Source organism: Mchenga conophoros, linkage group LG7 (genome assembly GCF_057382185.1).
Source record: "Mchenga conophoros isolate Kocher_MC1m ecotype Shallow Benthic linkage group LG7, M_conophoros_male_GT1.1, whole genome shotgun sequence".
NCBI lineage: Eukaryota > Metazoa > Chordata > Actinopteri > Cichliformes > Cichlidae > Mchenga > Mchenga conophoros.
This window is the reverse complement of record NC_140532.1, coordinates 3,370,449-3,396,495: the sequence shown is the minus strand read 5'-3', so window position 1 is coordinate 3,396,495 and position 26,047 is coordinate 3,370,449. Positions and strand designations below refer to the sequence as shown.

At 43.3% G+C, this 26,047-nt stretch overlaps 2 protein-coding genes across 12 annotated transcripts in view; one reads left to right on the top strand and one right to left on the bottom strand.

Moving 5' to 3' along the window:
- The window catches only part of fgd4a (FYVE, RhoGEF and PH domain containing 4a), a 59,907-nt gene extending 51,494 nt beyond the window's left edge, over positions 1–8,413 (top strand). For all 6 annotated transcript variants that reach the window (XM_085281558.1, XM_085281560.1, XM_085281562.1 and 3 more), the window contains 13 exons: positions 2,425–2,514; positions 2,630–2,775; positions 3,006–3,162; positions 3,305–3,443; positions 3,554–3,612; positions 3,700–3,846; positions 4,227–4,399; positions 4,665–4,695; positions 4,788–4,868; positions 4,958–5,083; positions 5,748–5,885; positions 6,215–6,355; positions 6,452–8,413. In XM_085281558.1, coding sequence (XP_085137684.1) covers positions 2,425–2,514; positions 2,630–2,775; positions 3,006–3,162; positions 3,305–3,443; positions 3,554–3,612; positions 3,700–3,846; positions 4,227–4,399; positions 4,665–4,695; positions 4,788–4,868; positions 4,958–5,083; positions 5,748–5,885; positions 6,215–6,355; positions 6,452–6,715 — 1,692 coding nt within the window. In that variant the 3' untranslated portion in view covers positions 6,716–8,413. The remainder of the gene's footprint in view (positions 1–2,424; positions 2,515–2,629; positions 2,776–3,005; positions 3,163–3,304; positions 3,444–3,553; positions 3,613–3,699; positions 3,847–4,226; positions 4,400–4,664; positions 4,696–4,787; positions 4,869–4,957; positions 5,084–5,747; positions 5,886–6,214; positions 6,356–6,451) is intronic.
- Positions 8,414–8,836: 423 nt separating this feature from the next.
- On the bottom strand, positions 8,837–25,957 carry nup205 (nucleoporin 205). 6 transcript variants are annotated; one of them, XM_085281552.1, is made up of 42 exons: positions 25,750–25,957; positions 25,092–25,234; positions 24,754–24,925; positions 24,443–24,587; positions 23,979–24,138; positions 23,561–23,789; positions 23,302–23,466; positions 23,022–23,197; positions 22,741–22,857; positions 22,499–22,636; positions 22,218–22,368; positions 21,721–21,926; positions 21,455–21,637; positions 21,043–21,093; positions 20,522–20,731; positions 20,159–20,396; positions 19,883–20,072; positions 19,616–19,736; positions 19,283–19,361; positions 19,038–19,202; positions 18,787–18,911; positions 16,966–17,080; positions 16,658–16,807; positions 16,436–16,510; positions 16,176–16,333; positions 16,008–16,088; positions 15,734–15,925; positions 15,431–15,632; positions 15,209–15,334; positions 14,921–15,066; positions 14,537–14,728; positions 14,318–14,439; positions 14,003–14,135; positions 11,464–11,590; positions 11,274–11,347; positions 10,999–11,127; positions 10,647–10,773; positions 10,302–10,474; positions 10,036–10,165; positions 9,708–9,836; positions 9,491–9,567; positions 8,837–9,296 (listed from the first exon to the last, which is right to left on the bottom strand). In XM_085281552.1, exons 1-42 carry the CDS (start codon positions 25,775–25,777, stop codon positions 9,144–9,146), a joined length of 6,003 nt encoding a protein of 2,000 aa, XP_085137678.1. In that variant the 5' UTR covers positions 25,778–25,957; the 3' UTR covers positions 8,837–9,143. The 6 variants fall into 6 exon arrangements, with proteins under 6 accessions (XP_085137678.1, XP_085137680.1, XP_085137682.1 ...); XM_085281554.1 differs by having other exon boundaries at positions 14,921–15,069; positions 15,236–15,334; positions 25,750–25,956; XM_085281556.1 differs by having other exon boundaries at positions 15,236–15,334; positions 25,750–25,956.
- Between the last annotated feature and the right edge of the window lie 90 nt (positions 25,958–26,047).

Genomic DNA, 26,047 nt, shown 5'->3' with positions numbered 1-26,047 from the left:
TCATGACTCACCGGGACACTTAATGGGACTGGTATTTGGGTGGATAAATTCAATGTAGTTTCTGTTCAAACCATTCAAAGCAAAAGCATTACAATGGCAAAATGGGCCACAGACCACAAGTTGAATACTTAGTCTGCAATATACGTTTCTGCTAAACAAACTGAATTCATGTTTTGTGAGTGATGCAAATAACAAGTTGTAACTTTGAGCCGCCAAGTTTTTTCCAAGGCAGGAGAAGTGCGATCTTTAGAAATAGAATGTAAACTGTTAATCTGAAAGTGTAAAACATAGCCGTTGTGTTTTAAAGTTAAAGTAGCATATTTACAGAAGCCTACCCAAGTACTGTACTATACTGTATAGGTACTGTACTTTCGAGTAAAGTGATTACTGCTGGTCAGAACGTGCAATTTAATGGTGTGTGTGTGTATATATATATATACATACGAGACATATATACATATATATATATATATATATATATATATATATATATTTATTTATTTATTTATTTATTAGGGGTGCAACGATACACAAAATTCACGGTTCGGTTCAATACTTTGGTGTCACGGTTCGATATTTTTTCGATACAAAAAGAAATTTTCATGCCTTTTTAATTTGTCATTTATTAAAATTATAAGTATATATATTAACTCAAAAGTACAGTTTTTAAATTTAATGTTGCTGAAACAACAAAGGGATAAAAATAATAAATCTATCTGATTGAGAAATCACTCATGTTTGGAAAAGAGTTTATTACAGAGAAACGTCTCTTTCCAAAATAAAAGCTCTACTATACGCTTCTTCTGGGCTATATTCTCAGCAGCATATTAAACATATCAGGTCCCCATAAGGAGAATCCTGTGCTAACGGCTGTCTAAATGACTCGGGTAAAGTTTGTAGCATGCTGCTTGTTGTTTTTGTCTGCTTCCACTTGTCTTTGCACTAGGATGATGTCGGAGTAAATGTGCAGTCATATTCGTTGTGTTCCCACTAGTGCTGTCAGCGTTAATCTGAAATGACGTTAACGCCACAACACGGCAAATCTCCGTTAACGAGCTACCGCGGATCACCCCGTGCATGGGGCTGGACGGCCAACACGTTAACGAGCTAACTGCGCTAACGCACTAGCTCCCACCCATGTAATTGAGCATTGCGTGGCACATCCGACATACTGTTTTACTTTAGTCCATGACTCGCTTACCTTCAGGGTCATACGTCACATGAAAACCAAAATAGTTCCAAAGGCCAGATCTGAATGAGGGTGGGGGAGGTCCATGTTGCAAGGAGAGCTTAGCTTCTGTCTCGCTAGCTTGCGCTGCACTCACTGAATCTCCGTTCGATTACTCCGCCTAGGCTGCACTGTCGAGCGCAGATCAACTGAGTGCTCCACACAGACAGCATCGTCAGAAGGAAAGTTGATAAAATAAATTAAAAATGTTGTATTGTTCGATACTTATGGGTACCGAACCGAAAGCACTGTATCAAACGGTTCAATATCGATACGAGTATCGTTGCACCCCTTATATATATATATATATATATATATATATATATATATATATATATATGTATATATATATATGTCTCGATCCGAGTGATTCTACTGGCCAGTGCACTTTGCTATCTATAATGTCTTTTTATTGTGAAAGTTGTATTTTTGGGAAACAAAGAACTTGATAAAAAAAAAAAACAATGATCGGCATGTGGCTGCATTAATAATGAGTGTACCTAAAGTTTGTTCTGGAACCTTTCAGGTGAGCGTCAGTGTGCTATTGTCACGGCTTCGTGGCTTTACTAACCACTCGCCTGAGGCTTAGTTTTATACAGACGTGTAACTTTGTTGGATTTGGTGTCGTTTCCCTTCTTCCACATTTTCATTTCCCATTCGAAGGTCCTCGAGCACCACATCAGTTCACTGTTAGCGTCATGTTAATGAAACACACACAGGTGCTGCTTGCCGGTGTGTGTAACAACAGCAAAGCTGTGCTGAATACAAGGCTGCAGTGAACAGCAGTGCGTTGAACCCACATTGGTAGATGTACAGCTATAAACGTTGTCTCGCTCACTGGTCACACAGTTCTTGTAGTTTCAATTCAGTTGTGAACGAAATCTTGCAAAGGGAACTAGCAAAGGGACGGGAAGCTACGCTTTCAAAAAAAGATGTGGGAATTGACAAAGCCATTGTTAGAGAAGTATCAGACGCTGTTAAGTTGCCAGTAAATGATGTGACTCTGTATGTGTTCGTCTCTCAGCAGAATAGCACTTTCACACATTAGTAACTGAATAATTCCCAGAATAATCTCAGTTCAATTTTACTGCAAATCGGCATGCAGGTACTTTACATGGCAATGGCAAGACTTTCATGTGCTATAGCCAGAAATGCACGAATTCACATGTGTGTGTGTGTGTGTTCTCTCTTTTCAGGAGACAAACGAACAGAAACTATTTAAAATCGCCAGCGAGCTCTTGCACACAGAGAAGGCTTACGTGGCTCGACTGAACCTGCTGGACCAGGTGAGGAACCCAGCGAGAGGCCACTTCTGTTTTCTTGACCATTTTCCATTGTAAAAGGTTTAACATTGCGCAGAACAGAAACCCTAATTTGTAGCCACTGTATATGTCTCTTCAGGAGTTTTGTGCTAAGCTAATGGAGGAGGCCAATAAGGGAACATTCCCTGTGGACGTAGTAAAGAACATCTTCTCCAATATCTCCTCCATCCACGCCTTTCACAGCCAGTTTCTGCTTCCCGACCTGGAGAAACGGATGGGAGAATGGTGAGATTCAGCTACTCGAACTAGTGCTCATACATGTGCTGATGCAGCTGCTTGTACCGCTGCGCTGATGATGCATGAGGTCAAGATCAGCAGTTTTGGAGCTATTTTAATACATGTACACGTACAAGGAATAAAAATGGACGGTTCAGCCAGTGCAAGCTACAAAGAAACTGTCTTTGTACTAAATTTGATCTTTTACTTTTACAACCCCACCCACATCTTTCCTGCAGGGACTCTAAACCTCGCATTGGGGACATCCTGCAGAAACTCACACCCTTCCTCAAAATGTATGCAGAATATGTGAAGAATTTCGATAAAGCCATGGAGTTGCTGAAGCAGTGGACAGACCGTTCACCTCAGTTTAAGGCTATAATTCAGGAGATACAGGTATGCACTGTGTAACAGAGTCCAGTAAAGGAAAAAATGCATTTTCATACCGTGTTGTGGCTTTTATGCTTAAGCGTCTGTTGTGTTACGAAGCATTTGTATGATAAAGGAAAATCAAAGCTTTCTTGTTCTGTCTGGACAGAGTCAAGAGATCTGTGGGTGTCTAACGCTTCAGCATCACATGTTGGAGCCAGTGCAGCGCGTCCCTCGATATGAGATGTTGCTTAAAGACTACCTGAAGAAGCTGCCTCAGGACGACCCCGATCGAAGAGATGCAGAAAGTAAGTAGGAACGGCACCTGAACGCTGCACAGTGAGGAATCAGGTTCATTTCACTGAGGGTGTCTAAAATTATTCTGTTAAGTTTCTGGATTATCTGCCCTTTTTTTCAGGATCATTAGAGATTATTGGAACAGCAGCTACTCACTCCAACAGTGCCATAAGAAAGTCTGTAAGTAAAGATTGGCTTTAGCCAGCTGATACAGATCCTCTCTAACAGTTTCTCATTTACTAAGATGAACATAACTTCATCTTTTAGGAAAATCTAAAGAAACTGCTGGAAATTTACGAGATGCTGGGTGAAGAGGAGGACATTGTTAATCCTTCCAACGAGTTCATCAAAGAGGGCCACATCTTGAAGCTGGCGGCCAGGAACACGTCAGCAATGGAGCGATACCTCTTCCTGGTGAGAGAAACACCTTCTTGTATAATGAAGGACACTGCGGGGAAATATGCTGAGGCGAGACTTTGCCCGCATCAGTCAATTGAAACAAGTGAATCATTTCTTGCTAGGACCACCTCTGTGTAAGGATACATCAGAGGCACATGAAGAAGTCTCTCAATTACTGAGATTGCCAGATGATGTGATTAACTTTTGTCTGTTTCTAATTAGCTGAACATAGAATGTGCCCCGTGTGCGTGATTCGGGTTACCTGCAGAGTTTTAGGTTTTCACCCTCAGGAAGGAAACTGTGCCCAGAAATCTAAACTACAATAGTGCTGATGCATCCAGCTTACATGGTTGCATAACTCAACTGCAAAGTGGTTTTTCCCCCTTTTCTCCTAGTTCAACAATATGCTGTTATACTGCGTCCCGAAATTCAGCCTGGGAGGTCCTAAATATACGGTGAGGACTCGAATCGGCATCGATGGGATGAAGGTCCTGGAAACAATCAATGAGGACTACCCTCATACCTTCCAAGTGTCTGGGAAGGAGAGGACACTTGAACTCCAGGCCAGGTACTCTTTTTCGAGCATTAACACACAATATGCAAAAGTTAAATTCTCCATTCAGCACCCAAGTGTTAAGCACTCTGTTAAAAGTGCAAAAACAATGTTATATGTATGAAACGGCTGCTAAATGACTACACCCGGTGTTCATTTTCAGATCCTGTAAATCAGTGGCTCTCAGCCCTTTTGCTGTTGTGTGACAGATTAATTTGAACGCATCCTTGTCTTTTATGTGTTAAACTGAATTCTGTTTCTGTTTTCTCCACCTCATCAGCTCAGAGCAAGACAAGGCTGACTGGATCAAGGTACGTAATTTCCAGGTGATTTTCCTATTTAACTCTTCGTTTTTTCAAACAAATTTAAAGTGACACCCCCTGTCGTGCTTATTCTTTTCCAGGCTTTCCAGGCGATCATCGAGATCTTCCAGCAGAAAAACGAGTCATTCAAGAATGCACTAAAAGACATGGACGAAGTGTCGGTCAGTGTTGGATCAAATTGCACAGAGTTGAATTGCCCACACATGTCTGTGCTGCCACAGTGAGTGGGCTTTTTTTCTTTTAATGGCAGAAAGCTGAGTTGGGAAAGCGCGCGCCGCGCTGGATCCGTGACAACGAAGTGACAATGTGTATGAAGTGTAAGGAGTCTTTCAATGCTATTACACGTCGGAGACACCACTGCAGAGCCTGCGGCTACGTGAGTAATGTTTCTGTTGTGGGTGCCATGCATGTGTATGCACACTACAGGGTAGAGAGGTTAGACCAGGGGTGGGCAATCTCAGTCCACGAGGGCCGGTGTCCTGCAGGTTTTAGATCTCACCTTGGGTCAACACACCTGAATCACATGATTAGTTCGTTACCAGGCCTCTGGAGAACTTCGGGACATGTTGAGGAGCTGATTTAGCCATTTAAATCAGCTGCGTTGGTTCAAGGACACATCTAAAACCTGCAGGGACACTGGCCCTCGTGGACTGAGATTGCCCACCCCTGGGTTAGACCCCATTAGTTGAATTGGGAATACCCAGATACCGCCTATGTGATGTTTTATTCCACCAAATATGTCGAATGATGATTTAATGACGTTTTAAACCACAAAATGTGTGGATCACCCCTCTGAATCTTTGAATTCAGGTGTTTTCAGTCCTGTTGCCATAAGTGTATCGAATCAAACGCTCAGCCACAAAAATCTGTGAACAAATGAGTTGCTCTAAAAACTCACAGAATAGAGTGTTGAGCAATATAGGGAGTAAAAGCTGCTGCCGCTCTGCTAACTCAGTGACTGCAGAGTTCCAAACCTCCTCTCCTCCTCTTGCTAAATTGTTATCATCATTGATAACAATATTGCTGCCTGTCTCTTACAGGTGGTGTGCTGGAAATGCTCAGACTATAAAGCGCCGCTTGAATACGATGGCAACAAAATGAACAAAGTGTGCAAGGACTGCCACTGCATCCTGACTGGAGAGGCGATAGCGGAGGGCAAGAAAAAGGGCATTCTCGAGGTGACTTTTCAGTGAATAAACCTGATGTTGTCTAATGCGAACCCTCATTTATATCAGCGAAGATAAGATGAATAACAAAAACAACAAAAACAAGACATTTCAGTGAAACAGCTTCAACAATTTTAAAATTCTAAGCTTGTTGAAGGGTGAATATATTGTATGGCTGATGGATTAGACTACAATAGTTGTAGCTAACTTACTTAAAACAAGTGACTGTGCACTTGAAAGTTAAAGTGGTAATGCGAGTAAACCGTCATGTGACAGAAATAACATCAGCTGGCGTTCCTGTTTTGTTTTTTTCTTTTGCTGATCTGTGCGCATTTTTGCAGATTGAAGCCGGTCAGTTTGCAGACAGCAGCATCATGTGTGGCTTCCTGCAGCACTCTGAGAAGAGCAAAATTTGGCAGAAGTGTTGGTGTGTCATCCCTGAGAAGGAGAGTCTGGTGCTTTACCTCTATGGAGCTCCACAGGTAAAACAACTACTTCAAGCCAAAAATATGATTGGATATGTTCATTTAGCAGATCATTCACAGTGAAGACGATCTCTTCTTTGACTTTCCTCTCAGGATGTAAAAGCACAGTGCACCATACCCCTGGTGGGTTATTCTGTGGACGACACCACCCGGCCCACAGACCCACCGGCAAGCTTCCACATCTCCCAGTCCAAGTCCACCCACAACTTTGCTGCTGAGACCGAGGAACTTAAGCAGCGCTGGTTGAAAGTAATTCGAGTGGCGGTGAAGGGAGAGATACCGGAACGTCCCGAGACCAATGGCAGCGGCGTGTCGGATAACAACAACACGGAGGAAGCCAGCACTGATAACACATAAGGGCTTGTTTTCTACAAACAAACTGCTTTTGCACTTGCAAACATGCAAACTGCAGTTGGATTGTTCAAATAAAAAGATGGGATGTGCAGATTTATTCTGCATGCACAAAATACGAACACTTGCTATCCGTTCTGTCGTCGAATCTTTATCTTAAAGACAGCATGGGAAACAAAGTGCTGGATAAGCTGCCTCTCCTCGTGTCTCTCGTGTGTCTTTGTTAACGTCTGGATTTTCTCCTGCAAGATTCACTGCTAGAGCTGTGCTGGATTACTAACAGACACTTCTGATACAATCAACACTAGAACAGAGGGGCCTCAGGATAGATCGCCTTCCCTCAAACAGGCACTATTAATGAAAGCGCAAAATCACTCTCCGTGGACTTGAGCCAGTGGACTACCGCAGACTTAACAAAGTACCCTGTGAGGATGTGAATCACAGCAGGAAAGGTGGTCCAACTAAGTCTGCTGGTGCTGTATTTCTCTGTACATGTACAGTATAAATGTTTGTTTTTTCCCCTAAATGAACAGTTTTGTTTTTATGTACAGACATTAGTCAGACTTGGTTTCTATTAAATAGAAAAACCTCTAAATGTGCTATAAAGAATTTACAGTATTTCCCCTTTTCTTTGGTTGAGATTGTTCCAAATCTGTAACAGTGATCATGTGGTTGGATAATGATGGTCTCATCTCTCCTCTTAAAAGCAAAAGAAAGTTTCAACCTTTTAATCTGAAACAAACTTACAGATGAAGCAACATTAACACGTAAAGATGGATTCTGTTAGAAGTAGAGCCCGGTGGATGCGATTTTTAATCCTATGCCAATTTTTTAATGGAGTGTATAATTCCAGTGTTGATATATAAGATGATATTTTTATATATGTCCAGTTACAGCAGTGTTTTTTCACAAAATAGTTACAACCTACTGTGAAGACTCCGTTCGACATGCAGCTCGATGCATTTCTAAACCTCCCCCGAGCAACGTTATCTGCAAATGTAAATTTAGTTCTCATCCTGCGCTTACGTAGCTGTGATGGGCGAAAACACCAGTCAGTCCCAGAGTTGGCTGAATCTGAAATGGCAGCTTTGTACACGTCAGCGTGTTCACAGAGAGAGGAGCAGGGATCGTCATTATCCACGTGTCAGGGTTTCTGTTCGGATGCATATGCAGCACAATCGGTATAGCAAGCTGGTGCAACAACTGTAAATGTGTTTTTAATGCTGTAATTAATTTTATTATTTAAAGTAATTTATAGACTACGCGAGCATGATCTGTTAAACCTGGGACAAATGTTTCCGTGTGTCAGCTGAGAAGAGCATTCGGTACATCCCTTATTTTAAGATTATTTTTTTCCTTTTTCCACCACCAACCCATGAAATGTGTCACAGAGATCAGTCACAGTCCACGATGGACTGTGGTGAGGAAATGTGCCTATATTTTCCACGGCGTTTCCCCCCTCCCCCCGTGCTCAATGCTGGTGCTCACCTCTCTGAACTATTTCCGCCCGCCCCCAGTCGCCTGTATTCAAATAAAAACTAAGAGCACAAAACTTCTGTCTGCTAGATCTGAATGTAAAAGCTAGATTTTTATGCGTCCTCTCGTCCCTTTCCCAAAGGTTTAAGAATCTACGCACTTTACGGTCTTATAAAGTGTACCTTCAAAGAAAATAAAAGGGAGATTAAATGACTCGTGGCGCTAGAATGCCTGGTGTACAGTGTGTTTCAGTGTGACACTTGCCCACTTCTGTCAGCTATTGTGATGCTACTTTCACAAAGAGCATCTTGTTGTTTTGGTTCCTGGTTTTGCTTCTCCTGATAAGAAGTTTGAAATGAGTAAACCCAGACATGCATGTAAAAATAGGTGAAATCAGTCACTGGTGTTCAGCACAGCAGTGGTCGACGTCTTTGTGATGTGTGTGATAAGCTGTTAGAAAAAAACAAAAAAAAGCAGCGTGAAAATGTCACTGTGAGAGTCAGAAGCTTGAAAAACATTTCTATTAATACAGGCTAATCAAATGTCAGCAGACGGTAACCTCGTCTTTACCCGTTAAAAATGAAAGGTGCCCGTAGCCACTGTCGTTCAGGCCATTTATGGAGCGAGGAAGGTGAGAACTGGACATTTAACCGATTTAGAAAAAGAAGTTTATTTTCACAAAAATCATCCGAACAAACAAGAATATCAAATACAGTTTAACAAGTAAAAATTTCTTCTGCTTTTTCTTCTCCACATTCTCAATTCCTCAAATGGTGCTACTTGCACTGTGAACGTAAGCATGATCGAAATTGACACTACGAGTTATAGAAGAGGAAGGTCGGGTCAGTAGAAAGGAGTGATGTTGCCAGACATGAAGTCCTTAGCAGTGTCCTGGTTTTGCCTGTTATGAAGGCAGAAGTTCAAACTGACAGAGAAGGTAATCGGATCTTGGCCAGTCTCAGCTTTTGGGCTGTCGCAGCAGGCCGCGGATCCTGCGGACCAGAGCCTGGATAAAAGTATAGCGAGAGCGGACCTGGCTGTACAAGCCCTCCACCTCCAGCAGCTTCCTCTGCAGGGCCTCCCCAAATCCTGCAGCCATGTCGCTTTTCAGCTGCAATCACACAGACAAGAGAAAGAGATTAATTCCAGGCTAAAGGAAAAACCTGATGAAAATCTCCAAATGCTTATGGTTTAGGCCGAGGCTTAATGCATGGCTAGGAAACTGCCCCAGAATGTACAACTGTGTACAAGAGGTACAACACGTCTTAGTTTGCAGACTCATACCAGTTTACAGAAATTTCTTACCAGATCTAGATCTTGTTGGCTGACTCTGGATAGGCTTAGTCCTCGGCCTCCGCTGGCCTGCAGCCCGCTGAATGAGTCTAAAGAATTTGAACATACAGAAATGTTCATGTTTACTCAACCAGGGATGATACAGTGTCTATGCCACATCTGCTCTCAATAACCAAAAAGTGCAATGAACCTATTATTGGCATGTATTCTCTGTAACATGTGCCCCTACCATCTGCGAGGCGTGATCTGTATAAAGTGGATCCAGGCAGCAGCGAGTCTTTGGGGTCAGTGGGTATACAATGCAACAAGTAGTACTCCAGGTGACGCCACAGCACGAATAAGCATGTCTCAATCACATCTAAGCAGGAGTCAGGTCAAGGCTGTCCACAGCTTCTCATGTGGCATTTTTTTTAATAACTCTTATCAGTGTAAGATAATCAAACACTATATGGCACAGACATGATGGGCAGAGGCAGTTTCAGCGTAGCATTTATCATTCCTGGTTTAATCTTGTTAATCCCATTTCTACAAATGTGTCTGCGAGGGGCAAAGGATACAGGAGCACAAGGCCAGCAGCTTGGCTCTGTTGTTGATGAGCTGGACCAGTCGTCTCTTGGCCAGCAAGCTCCTCTGCACTGATGAGATTTTCTCCACTGCTCCTGGGCCTGAAACCAGGCCTTGGCACAACTACAGAGAAAAGGTGGTTAGAACTGACGGGAAACAACGCTAACAATCAAAACGTATGCAGGATGTGCAAGTTTATTTGGTAAACTGACGGTGGTGAAGTTATATCTCTATATACACTGTTGCATCTATCTATTACCTCCTTGAGCTCCTCAGGTGGGAGCTGATCCAGGCTCTGAAGCTTTCCCAGGCTCTGCCTGTGACTTTGGTGGAACCGGAAGAAATCAGCAGCACTATTCTTGAGCAGGTACAAGACCAAACCAAGACTAGGGACCCGAGAGTAAGCCATCGATGGCACAGTGGATGAAAGGTCTTGAAAAGAGGAGGAAGAGTCTATCGTTAAACTGAAAGCGTTTCCATAAACCGGAAACTTCAGGAACACCACAAGCTCCGAAAACATTCCATAACCATAGGCTAAGCCACATTAACGATTAGCATGAGCCAAATCCTTATTCTTCATAAGTTAGGGTAGAATATCACTGACCAGTGCGTGCTCCGTCCCTGCCAGCTGGCTCGCTGCCTGACGGGCTGAAGAGGCAGATGCTGAACTGAGCCTGGGCTGAGCTCTGCAGCAGGAGGGCCTGGCAGTACTCCATGATGTTAGCACACACCTTGGGACAAAGGACAGCAGGTTCAAGTCATTGACGATGCAGAACTGATAACCCTGATTACAGAGAGAAAACTCCAGACATTTCAGTGCCTCTCTTGTGGATTTTGCCCCAAAGTGTCCACTCCACACTTGGAATACGTAAAATATAAATATGCTAACGGGGAAGCTGGCACTGAGAATACACTTTGCATCTCCAGTTTTACCATTTACAGAATAACCGTCAAACCTGTTGCATGGCCACCTCCATCTCTTCTCGCCGTTCTGCTGAGTCTCCAGGTGCAGAGATCTCAGCCTGTTTTAGCAACCTGTCCCGCTCACTTCCTGCCAGACGGCCGAGCAGAGACAGACATAGGCGCTAAAAAAAAGAGAGAGAGAGAGACATTGCCACTTATGCAAATCTCACACTGAACAGTAGACGCAGAGGTTAAAGAGGGTTGAACAAGATAAAAGTGAAAGTTAGAACAGGTTGGTATGTAATAAAAACTAAGGGCATCATCTGACCTGGAATCTGTTAATGTGACCTTGGAACTCCATGAGCGCAGCGCTGTTGACTTCTCCACCCATCTCAAGGGCACCTGAGACATCAAGTAGTTACTGAGTCACTGATTATAAACACGTGGTTCGCATAAGGCTGATGTAACATTAAAAGAGCTTTGTGCTTTCAGTTCAGGGTGACTGCTCATCTTTGTACCTGGCAGAGCTGTTTTACTGATGATGCCAGTAAGCAGAGAAAGTTCCTGCAAAGCTCCCATACTGAGCTCCTGGCAGCGCAGCAGGGACTGAATGGTGTCTGCATGGACTATCAGCCACTGGAGAACCTGCACACAGATATTTGTTGTTACTTATTACTCGCTTTCAAATCAAAAATCAAACTCAACGATTCATTGAGTAACTCAAATAACTCCATTATTTAAAAAGAAAAAAACCACTTTGATCACTTTCTGCTTTGATGCTTTGTTTATTCCACGACTCAGTGGGGCTCATTCGTCCCCATATAAGCGTGAGTGTTTCACCCACATTTGCAACTAGAAATAGACCTGCAACTGAAACTTCTCTAAAGGCACACACGTGCATCAAACGTACCACATCATTAAGCCCATGCAGCCCCCAGGCTTTCAACAAAAACACTGATAACGCATCAGCAGGGGTGAAGATGACACGTCATGGTTTAACATGAATCAAGAGTCTGTCTACGCGGCAAAGAGCAAAGAGGGGGCGACGTTAAGGAGACCATGAGCTCAGGTTTAGGGCCGCCTGCTCCTGTAATCACTGTTAAAACCTTTACTTGGGAAAAAACTGGCAGGAGTCCTCAAGCAAACCATCGTGTGTCACACCAAAGGAAAGCTTTGAAGCTGCTCCCATCCAACATCTACAGTAAAGCTACAGAAGTTAAATAAAAGCATGCGTATGAAGATGAACTGTTAGCTTAGTCTGATGCAATGTTTGACTTTGGCAGTTTGCTGAAGGCTGCAGCAGGGGTGAATCTAAAGGGGGGTGTGGGGTGTACTAGACCATATTTCATTTCAAGGCTTTAATACCATTATTTTACAGATTTATGTAAAATATACAAAACAGGAAAAATGTGATATTAAGTTCATGACATTAATATTTAAGCAGATAAAAATGAAAGTATTTAGTATTTATTTATTTATTGTCATTGTCAAGAACAATGAAATTGCGTTTGGGGCTTCCATACAACCCAAAAAAAAGAAGAAAATAATAAATACCCCTTAAAACCCAAGTGTACATATTTAACCCAGTGTGACTCCAATGCAATAAGACAATCCTTAGCAATAATGTTCGTAGAAATTCAGACAAAGACCTGAGAAACATGACAAAATACAACAATGCAACCCATTCAATATTATTGTACTGTGAGATATGATATCAGATATGATAGTTATCTATTTAAGAAAGAGGGGGGGGGGGGGAGGCAGGAGGGGGAAGAGAATAAAGATATGATGCACCATATCTTTATTCTCTTCCCCCTCCTGCCCCTCTTTCTTAAATAGATAACTATCATATCTGATATCATATCTCACAGTACAAGCTCACCCCCCCCTCTCTCCACAGCGAAGTAAAATACACATAGGCTAGTAAAAACTGAGCCACTAGCCCGGGACTTTCTAGGCTGGACACTGAATCATTGTTGACATCTAAACCACCACAAAGTTGTTGTTTTTTTCCTGCAGCAGGAAACGTTGCATCAAAATAGGACAAACCACAGAGAATATCCACATGCTCGAATTTCATCATTGTAGTCATGAGATATTTCTTTAAAACCTCACACTCCCACGTGCACATGTGTCATTAACACGATTAAGCAAACAGACACACACAAAAACGCATACACATGATCATATACAAAATCAACCTGAGAAGACGTCATTTTCTCTCTTTTTGCCATTTTATTTTAGGCTTTAGTTTAAGCTGCATGTATGCCTTATTTGGATTCAGCTGTTCTAGAGATTATACATCTAAGCTTCAACGTGTCCAGAACTCTGCTGCCCGTATTATCACCACATCACCCCCTCCGTCCTGCAGCAGCGTCATTGGCTCCCAGTCAAATATCGCACCAATTTTAAAATACTTTTGTAAACATTTAAGGCTATTCATCAACTCTCCCCTCCATATCTCTCTGATATGGTTCAGATCACCACTCTGCCCCCCCGCCACCATGGGCAGCAGTGCTTTCAGCTGCTCTGGAATTCCCTACCTCCTGATATAAGAAATACCACTTCCTTTTCTCTTTTCAAGGCTAGACTCAAAACTCACCTGTTCAGAAAAGCTAATCCCACATAACTTTTTCCATTCTGCTATTTTAAATCTGTTTTATCTTTAATGTTTTATGATTTTGTAAATTGCCTGCTTTTAATGTTTCTGCTGTGTACAGTGTCCTTGGGTGTTCTGAAAGGCGCTTTCAAATAACATGTATTATTATTTTTTTGTGCATTTTTGAAAAAAAAGAAGAAAAAAAGAAAATAAAAATTACAACTATTGCAAGAAACCAATGAGCAATTCATTTTGACATAACATAGGATTTCTTACCTGATAACTCAATAACTGATCGAATAATCAATTACTAAAATTTGGATTATTACAGCCCTACATTCAGCCGAGCAAAAAAAAAAAAAATCAACCAAACCAGAACAGGAAATAAAATAATAAACTCAGACACGTGACAATATTTGAAATGACAAAGCTCAGGTCTAACAACATTACACACTTACTTGTGCTGCCCCCTGCTGGTGATTTATGGAGGTGGAAGTCAGAATCACTTGAAAGAGCCTTAAGGTTGGTAAAAGAATCTGTCTGTAACGGTCCATAGGGCTGGGGATGAAGCCTGATGGGTCCCTCATCACCCTGCAAACCATAGAGGAACAGATGCAAACACAAGGGAAACTAGAAATATAGATTTCAACAGCTCTGAATAAAGGGCAGAGTTGTTTTAAAAAGGGATAGAAGATGTTTACATATCAAATATAAGAACTTTTTAAAAAGACAGCTAGTCCTCTCACTCTCTCCTCCTATCCCCACATCCATACCTGTGTGCGTCGCTGTCGGGCACCATGTCAAACACCTGACACTCCATCAGCTGTGCCACCAGCCCACAGCGCAACAGCTCCACGGCTCCCTGCCCCGTCTTAGCCACACGAGTCAGCAGAGCCTAAACACGCAAACAAGCTTGTAGCTTCACAATCTTCCACTCATTGAGGCTGCTGTGTTCAATTTTAGAAACTAAATACTGAAAACTGTCTCCTCACCATCTTGCTTTCAAAGATGTAGAGTGGTTTGAGGAGAGGTGGCTGTGGTGTGAGCAGGCTCTGTAGCGCCACATCATCCTGCCTCAAGCTCTCCACCAACGACCGCAGGTAGCCACTGTTGCAAATATACAGCAGCCACTGATTCTGACGGTCAATTGACAGGATACGGTCCAGCACGGCCATGGCCAGCATCTAACAGGGCGGGGGGAGGCAGAATACTTGTTAGGCTTGGTTAACATTAAAACAGAGAGGTGTTGATAGAAGCAAAAGATACTTGGCATTCCAGAAAAGCATGTTAGGATGCTTCAAGATTGGGGGCAAAGAAAAAAAATCACCAAGAGGCTGAAATAGGCAGAGAAAGCTTCATGTAGGTTTAACCCTTACTCTGCTAATTTCATGGCCGTCACAGGCATCTCGGCACACAACCTCCATGAGGGCCTTGCCGTAGCTCTCGATGATCGCAAGGTTCTCCCGCTGCAGTTTGGAGAAACCATCTTCAGGAGCTGTGAGACGTTCCCACATTGCTTTGCCTGCTGCAAACACAAAGACATTTTCTCAGACAAACCCACCGTTCCTTTGAAATGATACTAACAGACAGTATATGTCAGAAAACACTAACAATGACTTTTTTGTCAAATAAAGAGAGGTCCAAAAGGACTCTCTTATTATAACCTGCAGTGTGTGATTGCTTCTGTGTACCTGTCTGCAGAGTGTCCGGTTCTTCAGGTTTCTGGGCAATTTGCAGATAATACAGCAGAGAGCCATACAGGTGAGCACGCAGACGCTGATATCCGCCTCCTTAAGGTGTGAAAGACATTACAAAAACGTACTGGGATCAAAGTATATCCTGAAAAGTTTCCCCATGTGAGAAATGTGGGTTTATGAGTCACTAACCAGTAGAAAGTATAAAGTCCAGCAGCTTGCGCAGGATCAGGTGCAGCGCAGAGTTGGCGATTGACGCAAAGCCAGAGGATGCTTCTAATCCCACCCCCTGCTGCTGCTCAGACAGCACTGATTGGCTGAGGTGAGCTGTCAGTGTGAAGACCGCTCCGGCAACAATGGGCATCAACTCCCCTGCTGCATCCTCTGATAACACCTAGACAAAGCACAGTTACAAAAACTTGAGTATTGAACACTGAGACCAGTTCCTTATTGGACAGGACTGGATATTACTGCTACGCTGACGTGATCACTGACCTTATCGTGCAGGTCCAGCAGCAGATCCCTGATGATGAGCTGCCGCTCATCAGCAGGTATCAGATCAGCTGGGCAGGCAGTCAGCAGCGTCTCCACCAGACTCCTCCAGGACTGCAGCGCATGCCGCTTTGCACTCAGGCTCCGACGGACACGGTTACGTTCCACCACTTGCTGCAGGATTGAGTTCACCTCCTAAGGCAAAGTAAACAGTAATGGAATTTAATTACAGCTTTCAGCTAAAATTACAGGACGTCAGTTTGTGAGTTTCACTCACTTCCATTAACAGGGGCCTCTGTCCAATCGCTGCCATTCCCTGCAGCGCGTTCACCTCGGCGACCAGCACTCTGTGAAGCAACTGTGAGGAAAATGAAAACCAACTTCAGAGGCTGAAACAACACATCAGATCAAGAAAATACATTAGACATCGTATCCGGAAACGTACCTTAACGTTGCACACAGTATGTCCCTGCTCATTGACGTGCTCACAGTTGGAGATCACCTGCTCTATCTGAGTGCGTTCAAAGAAGTCCAGCTGCAGCAGCTCAGGCATATCCTGGCTGAATTCGATGGCATCCAGCACGCTCAGTAACTTCCTGCGCACTGATGATGAAAAGCGAGACGATCTGGGGTCATTCTTAAAAACTCCTCACATGTATTCTTCTAATATCTTTCTAAATTTGAAGGTGGACTTGTGACACGAACCTTTAGAAACTGTGTCAAAATGCAGAAAACCGCTGACTGATCTAGTCTCGTCTTCCATGCCAGATTCCCCATCTGCTAAAAAATAAAAAGGTTTTAGGTGCATATTGTAAATTTCCTTTGCAATAAACAGGACTGTCAGCTGTGAGGGCTTGAAAGTTTTCTAAAAAGATCCTTTAAGCTTTTATTTACAGCCATGGAAAGTATAGAACAACTTTCCTTTACCTGCATGCTGAGCGTGTGGCTGGTCATCCAGCAGGAGGCTGACGAGGCGCTGTGTATGGGAACGCTGGCGGTTGAGTGAGGTCACTCTCAGCTCGATTGCAGCCGTTTTCATGAGCCAAGACATCTGGGAGAGGGCAGCAATCTGGTTACCTGAGGAGAAGAAGGAAGAGAGAAAAGAATCCTGCAGTGTTTTCTGCCCATTATTTCCTCCTTGCATGGATACACAACAACTCGTTTCAAATTAATGCTACTGCTTTGTTGGTAAAACGCCTTTTATTTAACAAGGTTAGCAGGGATTCTGAGCTCACTTGGCAGGATGAAGGGCAGGTGTTGCAGGTGTGAGAACAGGAAATCCTGACTGGTCCTCAAGTAGCGCATTGTGGGTCCAGATGTGTCTGGACAAGCACACAGCTGGTAGATCACCTGAGAGAAAAAGAAAACCAGACAAACACAAAGAAATTTGAAATATTCTGTAACATAAAATCCTCCTGCTAGCTGAGATACATCTCTCACTGCAGAGATTGGGCCTCGTTTAAACAGGGCTCGCAAAATCGCTAGCCCGACGTCCCGGGGCTAGCGATTTTTCTGGTCGGGCTACCAAAGTCCATCTCAGCCCTGCCCGTCAGGCTGTCATAGGAAGAAAGAATATGTCAATGCTTTTGCATTCTTTGGCAAACGTAGCTGTCAGTATGTGACATATTGAAATCGCGTTTGAATTTCCGCTTGTTTTTTGCTTCACTTTCACTTTGCGATGGCGCAAACTGTGAATAGAGAGCGGCAGCTACTGACTGGTGAGTGACAGATTAGTTGCGCACCAGTTCCTCTGACATCGTCTTATCACTCATTAGCTTACTATTCAAACGTGACAAGTGAAATCTCCCGCAGCAAGCTTAAACCTGTGATGCAGGTTGATTGCGCAGAGAATCGCTGATCATTGGCTGATCGGTGGCGCCAGTGTCCGGCAGCCTCGCCTCTGTCAGTGCGCCCCAGGGTGGCTGTGGCTACAATGTAGCTGCCATCACCAGTGTGTGAATGTGTGAGTGAATGGGTGGATGACTGGATATGTAAAGCGCTTTGGGGTCCTTAGGGACTAGTAAAGCGCTATATAAATACAGGCCATTATGCAAGTGCCTGTGTAAAAGCAGATGGATTTACGCAGGTATTTTAGTTCTGCAGAGCCAAATAAGACAGGTCAGGGTGAAGAAGGGACCGCCAATCAGAAAGCCGATCACAAAACGGAAAAGATATGACAAATCAGGCTATGAGGCAAAAACAAAAGCGCAGCTTTTTTTTGGTTTCATGGACAAAAGAATTTCTGTGGCTGGAATATGACGAGCTAAATAACATCATGTTCTGCCGGTGTGTCTTCTTTCCTTCGATTTCTGAGTCAACAAGCTATGGAAGCCCGTTCCTACCACTAAATAAAAACAAAACAGCTAGTATCCATTACTTTTCTCAAAATTTTGAGTTAATAACTCAAAATTTTGAGTTGTGGATCCTTTTTTTTTTTTTTTTTTTTTTTAGTGGCGGAAACGGGCTTCCATAACAAGCACCTTTGTTACTGGGACCAGTAATTTTAAGAAAGACCCCATTAGAACCCATGAGAAATGCAAGAAATGCATTATTGCTCAGTCTGCAGTATCTTTCCCAGAACAAACGGCAATTGCAAAAAACTACTAAAAATAAACCAAGCACAGCAAGAAGTCCAGAAGAAACGCAGAAGAAAAAGCTGTTTAGAACAGCGCGATGTTGCAAAGAGTGAACTACCTTTGGCACAATGTAGCAGCCTTTGCAAACAAAGCAAATGATCTTGGTTCCACTTACCTCTTAAACGTGACTTCAGTGGAAATGTCAGATTCAGGATCTGACACAGACTGATCCATGTTCTACACAGTTCTTACAAGTTCATAGAAATTTCTGTTCAATTAGAACCAAATATTTGAGTTGATGATTGTATTCTTTTACAGTTGTTGTAATTTGTGTTTTAACAATTTTTTAAGTCAATCAAAAAATTGTCCTTTATTTTTTTTCAGGCTACTTAAATTTATTTTGGGCTACCAAAAACTGAAGAGTGTCTGCCGGAAGGGCTACCAGAGATTTTGAATTTTGCGAGCGCTGTTAAATACTACCTGGTAGCAGAGCTCAGCCAGGTGCGGGGCCTGCTGTGTGAGTGCAGGTCCCGATCTTTTCTCTGTGCCTCTCTGCAGCCGACTCAGGATGGCGTGCAGGCAGCTACGCGGGCACCCTAACACACCTGTAAGACAAACACACTTAAATCATCTGATTTTCTTTCCACTTAATCCATAAAAGGTTCAAACGGTGTTAAACATCATAACTGCTACTAAAATGAACATATTCATTGTAAAGGCCAAACTCTCACCCGGGTCCTGGAGATTGGTTGACGACACAGGCTTCTTCACTTCATAGCCCAAAAGATAAAGGGCCAGATTTGGTGCCTTCAACTCCAAAGACGTAATGAGCAGGTTCAAAATATGGATCTGGGTTTCGTGCCGGATCCTTGCCACCTTCTTTTGTGAGTCTACGTCTGAAAGTTAGTATTTAAGGTGTAAATTAGTAAGTCTGAGTGTGACAGGTTTAATAATTGATAGGTGAAGATCGTCTCACCATCTTTCTCTGTGCCCTCCTCTGCGTCTTCATTGTCCAGACACTCCACAAAGCCTGCCATGAGCTTGTCACTTACAGCCTGAAGTGGAGACGTTTAAATTAATGCCTGCTTTAACACAGCTAACGCTTACATGCACACAGCAAAAACACCCCAAGGTTTCATGAAACCTGTTCCAAGTCACCTTGAAAATTTCAATACTGTTCAAGCCGTTTTCTTACACAGATCTAATTTACTAATATATACTGAAAGACAAACGAGTTTATATCGAGGCAACTGTTCCATCCAATTCAAAGTATGACACGCGTTTCCAGACTGTTCCGACTTGGACGTACCTGGTCATGTGTGAAGTCTCCCACCAGCCTGATCTGAATGTTTGGGTAGTTGGCGATGCGACGCAGAATCTTGGCGCTCTGGAAGGCGGCCTCTGGGTTTGAGCTGCTGTGGTAAAGATACCTGCCAAAGACAAACGGCAGAGTTCAGAACTGTGCTGCAAAGACTGAGTTATAAGCTTTACTGAATAGCCAACATTAATAAAAAGTGAACAAAAATACATTACAGTTCAAACATTATTTTAAAAAATTAAAAAAGGATGTGTTTACCTCGCAATGTTGACAATGTGATCAGCCCTTCTGGTTTGAGGGCTGACGCCTTGGAGGAGCTGCTCCAGGGGAGAAACCAGCAGAGAGGCCTGGCTCTCCCTAAGAAGATCCATGAACACTGCTTCCTTCTGCAGAGCCAAGTCCAAAAGGCACAAGCAGTGCAATACTGCAGACTGCAAGTGCTTTTTACCTGTAAGGGCAGAGTGATGCACTCTTCTGTCAGAACAAAGACACAAGTTCTCTCCATTTGCCTAACAGCGGTGCATGCTTTCTCACCGGGGAAAGGTGCATAGGTGTCCAGCTGGCGGACCCCCTCCTCCAGCAGGCTGAGGCAGAGTGCCAGCATGGGCGAGTCATTGAGCAGGTGGAACATGATGCTGTGGCCCGGAGGCTTATGGGCCGGGACCTGCTCACCCTGCAGTTCCACAATCTCCTGGACAAAGTCAGACGGCTGGGGCTCGTAGTCCCGCAGCAGCTTGTGGAACACCTCGAGGACAGAGTCGGCTACCTCCCACTGGGAGACGGCAACGAAATGAAAGGGGGGGGGGGGGGGGGGGGGGGACAAAATGAGCAGATTTACACAGTTAAAAGTGAATCTATGTTTCGTGTCTACACCTTGACGCTAGGAGGGAGCATTACCTTCTCAGCAGGGCGACGATACGCTCTGGTGGGGAAGGGGAGGAACACAGAGTCACGCAAGAAGTTCAAGTAGGGCTGAAAGCCGGGCACACGCAACCCTGCTCCTAAATTAACGGGCAGGCTTCCCTCCACCAAGGTGCTGATCAGGTGGCAGAAAGATCGTGTCAGTGGGTACTCCTCACAGCTCGACTCGATCTCATTCAGCTCCACCTGATGGCCATGAAAATAATTCACAAAGTTTGAGTCACGTCCCTCTTTTTACAGGATGTTTAGCAATCGATCAAATTAAAGTAAAACTTTTAGTCTCCAGCTGTTTTACTGATCTATGATGCAGATCTGTAACGGCCCAATTACAGCAGACCTGCTCAGAGTGCCAATTTTATAAACAGAAGAACATTTAAAGACAAATCAGACCGATAACCTGTCTGCATTGTTTTTCTTTACAACAAGACAGGCTTAAATGTCACCCTCTGACCATTACGCTTGCTGAGGAGAAAAAACAAAAACAACTAAAATCTCACCTCTATCCCTGCTGCTTGTCTCTGTCCGGGGGCTCGCACCGTCTGAAGGATCTGTTTGACAACAAAATGAGAAGCTTCAAAACACAAAGTTACAGATAGAAACACAAGAGTGACGATGTTTATTTTCTGGAAATTAGGTTTTAAGAAATGGCTGCAATCATGAGGACTGGACATTTGCATGTTTACAGCATCTTATAGTCATTTCAGTGGTGAGAGCATTGGTGTCTGCTGACAGCTTTAGTGCAGAAATTAAGCTTAACATGTAGAGAAATATCGTAAGAGTAGAAAGGGAGTCTGTGACTTTCTGATATTATCATAATTCATATTTTATTTGCACATGACAAACAATGTTGACCCTATCAGTGTAAACTCTTGTCATTTTTAATAAAAATAAAACATTGTTCTGTTTTACCTGCGTGTACTCCAGCGACTGCCAGAGTGAAGCAGCGATCTCCGGTGACTTTCCAAACGCTGCCAGGCAGTGCAGGAGCTCAGCTTTCAGGACGGGAGGAACGCTGCACTGAAGCAATCCCAACATCACGACAGCTGGGGTCCACTGGGGATGCTCGCACAAGGCCAGTCGAGCATTTTCACTCTAGAGAAGATAGAAATTAACATCTGACTTTGTGGTATTTTACACCCACATAGCAGCACAAATCCATGCCTGTTGTGGCATACCCATGTGATGATGGTGGTGAGCAACTGCAAAAACGAGGTAAGTCCTTCCATCTCTCTTTGGGTGATGCCCCTGAGTGGCGGGTGGCGGTAGTGAGCCGAATCTGGATTTGGGAGGTCTCGTCGCAGGTTTTCATGGTACAGCATGAGTGAGTGAAAAAAATGTTCCCAGGACACCGGACTGCCTGAGACTCCCTGGATGTTGTCACCTGAACAAGATTAGTATGCATTAGAGAACACTGCAGTACACGCTGGTAAGGTTTTTGATTTAAATAATTATAAATAATAATGAACCCAGACAGTATTCTAATGGTGTAAATAAAATAAAAATTTAAATGTTGTTTTATTTAAAAAAAAACAAACAAACAGACAAACACATTATTATTATTATTATTACAACATAATAAAGTTCCTTTTGTGGAAAGGCTTAACTTCAAATCGAATGTGTTGATTTCAACTGAAATATCACTAAAATAAATAAAGACTAAATTTAGTCTTACTGTGTGCTGCCCCGTTGGTCTTAAGCAGGCTGAAGCAGTAATGAGCACACTGAGGGCCATTGGCAAGTCCTTTTAACATACGGAGATAGGAGATGTAGAGGGTGGACGGCAGAAGGTCTCCCATCTGACGTACAAACTTGGACAAAACCACCTGTGTCAACAATCACAAAATATAAAAACACCTTTAAACAAAAAGAAGCCACGGACACACACACCCCTCCTCCCCAAATCTAAATCAATTGGACAATCAGTAACAGTAGTCACAAAAACACGGACCCTACCTGTTTATGTGGAGGTCTTTGCAGGGCCATTCCCAGATAAGAACCCTGCAGGGAGCTGTGTTGAAGAGACTCCGTGGGACACCAGAACTCCAAACCCAGCTCTAATCCAAATGGGTCCTTGCTGTAAAACTCCCCTATCTGAAAACACAAACCAAAAATTCTCATCGATCAGTAATAAAAGGTTAGAGGTAATACTGCCTCGTATGTATATATGGATATGTAAAAAAAAACAAACCACTAACCAGGATCATGAGGTGGTCCAAGTCCTTCCGCAATGACGACGGAAGCTCGCTGTCCATCTGTAAGGACATGTGCACGAGGCGGGCATCCTCATCGGCACGGTTACGAAGCTGCTTCACCTGCAAAAAGCCAAAATACGCTTGTTACATATTTAAATTAAGATGCAAAAATAGATAAATAAATGAAATGTGATAATTACAGAATGTTGAATCTGATAAGTTAAAATCCATATTATAGTTTTACATGTCAGTCTTAAGTTAAAAGCACCTGCAGCATCTCTTACCTTCATTGGCATAAGAGCCAGAAAGTCTGTGATGAGTGAATGGACGCGGCGGATGTAAAACTCTTCCTGGGAAAAACTCTCACATCCCAGAATGCCCTCTTTCATAAACAAGAAGACATCGCCCAGGAGAGCCTGATCAGCCAGAGCCTCATCTGCCTCGGTGAACTCAACCAGTGCTGCACAAAAATACACGTACAATAAGATGAAATGGCTGTTATCTCAGAAAACGTAAGAATTAGAAGGGCATTTTTAATGGAGACTCAGGGAATGCAGTGCTTACCTGAGCCCTGTGGCAGCTGGGAAAGGACTCTCAGCAACAGAGCCCACGCCAGTCGACACACGGCCTGCAGCCCCGGAAGCTTCCATGGTTGGCTGTCCATCAGGCGACTGTGCACTGCAGACACATACTGCCTTTCTGTCAGCAATGGAAGTGCCTGGAGCAAATCTGGAGGAAAACACACGCAGGCAGATGATTTTTGGAATCAGTGATTTCAACAGGAAAAAAAGAAAGAAAACCAAAACCATCAACACGAACTTACCATCTCTATCTTCAGTCCCCTGCTCTATGAAACTGACATCCAAGCAGTAGAGCAGTGCCATAACCAGAGCCAGGCTAACACTGTCCAGTGAGCCATCAGCCTGAGCTGTAACTGTCTCCAGGTGGCCAATGAGTGCCAGAGTGTCATCTTTTGACAGGGGTGATTGGCAGGTCCATGAAAACAGGCTGTCTGCAAGCGCCTGTCGGCATTCCTTGATGAGGTCTGCAACCTGGTGACAGATGCAGAAACTACATGTAATCCATATTTTCCATAATCCACTCTGCATTCCTACACTCTATGTTTCTATGTTGAGAGAATTAGTGGCACTGTATTGTTCCTTTAACACTGGAAAAAGAAAACAAAGCAATTTGAAGATTTATATCTTTGGTTAAAATTTATACAAAAGATTACTTCCCACCTCCTTCCTGTGCTTTTCGTTGCCCAATCCGCGTTCTTTCTGCAGGCGTTCAAACTCACGCGTCACGCTTATCTCTGACACCAAAGTTAGGATGCGTTTGGTCAGACCTTGGCTCATGAGCTCATCTGTAAATCGTGTTGTCAAAGCCACCAGCTCTCCACTGAAGGAGAAAACAAATGACATTGTCAAACATAAGATTCAAATAGAACAGAATAGAATAGAATAGAATAATCCTTTAATTGTCCCACAAGGGGAAATTTGGATGTAACAGCAGTCAGAAAGACACATATACAAACAAACAGTACACAAGACACAGAACAGAAAACACACACAATTTTTACATATTTACATCAAGGACAATGGTCACCAAAAAAATACAAGCAGGACAAAAACACCTTCATCATACGGGACCTTAACAGCATCTATCACTGTTTCATTGTACTACTTTTAGACACCGTTATTACCTAAGATCCAGGGTGAAGGTCTTGCCCTGTCGTGACTGAATGAGTGTGCGCAGAGAGTTGGCCATACAAAGTTTTCCATCCCAGTAAAGTAACACGGCCACTAGGCCTCGTGTCAGTCCTGGAAAATAGGGCTGCTGCTGTTCACCTGGAGAGAGATGATTACATAAAAGAAACAGAGCTCAATCTCAGTGTTTGATCAGGACAATCCATAGAACCTGCTACACAATTAACTACAGTGACACTTTACCTATAAGATGAAATGGAATTAATCTATGCTGGATAAAGTTGGGGATTTTTTCCCTTCATGTTACCTGCCAAGAGAAGCTCCAAAGCTGCCAACTCTCCAATGTCAAAGAGATCACTGAGGATGAAAGCCTCTGTCAGAAGCTGTTCTGGAAGGAGCCGTGACCCCTGCTGACCTTGGATGGCGATGCCTTCTGTGCTGGCTTTACGCACTTTCTCTCTTTGCTCTGCACTTTTTGGCTAAAAATGAAGAGAAGACAAGACGCTGTTAATATCAGAGTCTCGGAGGACAGACTGTAACTACAAGCTACACATTGGAGAAAAAACAAAAACAAAAAACAAACACCCGTGACCTGCATGTGTGAGAAATTACAGTGTTTTAAATGACCTATTCATGCCATCTTACCGGGTTCTTAAAAAGTGACAGAAAGTGAGGTTTGTGTTTCTTCAGCTGTAGGTCTAGGAGGTGAACACTCTCGGGCTGTCTCCTTAACACAGCTCCGTCCACTGTCTCCCAGAGCTCTTTCAGTGGCCCCCACAGACTGGCTCCTGACGGAGTAAACACGCTTCAGATGTTTTGGGTCGTCACACAAGTATGCAAACAACTAATTTCTAGTCATTTCGAGTTAATTTGCTATAACCATGCTTGTTAACACCACTGCGGCATTTTGCCTATCCTATAGACACTAAAAGATTCCAGAAGTATAGTACAGACACTTCTTTGCCTCCCCGGAGTTGTTAGTTTCACTTTTATTTCAAGCTGATCTATCAGACAAGTCGTGTCATCCCTCCCTGCTATTTCAGGTTGAGTGTGGGAATTAGTTCGATGTAAATGAGTAAAACTAATTTGTTATTTAACCTCAGCTAACTTAACGTCTATTTGCTATGGGCAAGGCTAAGCTATGTTAGCCTGACAGACCCAACAACATGTGGTCAAAACATATCATAATCGACAAATCTGCGGCCAAGAAGCGCATATATCTGCGCTTCAGTGCATAACAGAGGTTGAGATTTGATGCAATAATTAAACAAAATCCAATTATTTAATAAAATATACACCTTACCCGAATTTACCGCCATCTGCGCCGCCATGATACGCTCACTAAGTTGGACAGAAGCTTCTGGGTTTGTGCCGGTGTGAAATTTAAAACGATAACTTCTGTAATGCTTTGGTCGCTTTTAGTGAACAACGAATCTATCAGTCCTAATTTAATGTCCCCGCTGGTTAGTTGAGTAGATTAAATATCTTATTTCATGATTATGTGGGCTCTTTTCAGGCGGGGTCCTCCGAATGATGGCCCCGTCCTCATTAGCAATTATGGGAATTGTAGTTCTTGTAAGTTAAAGCGTTTAAGGCATTTA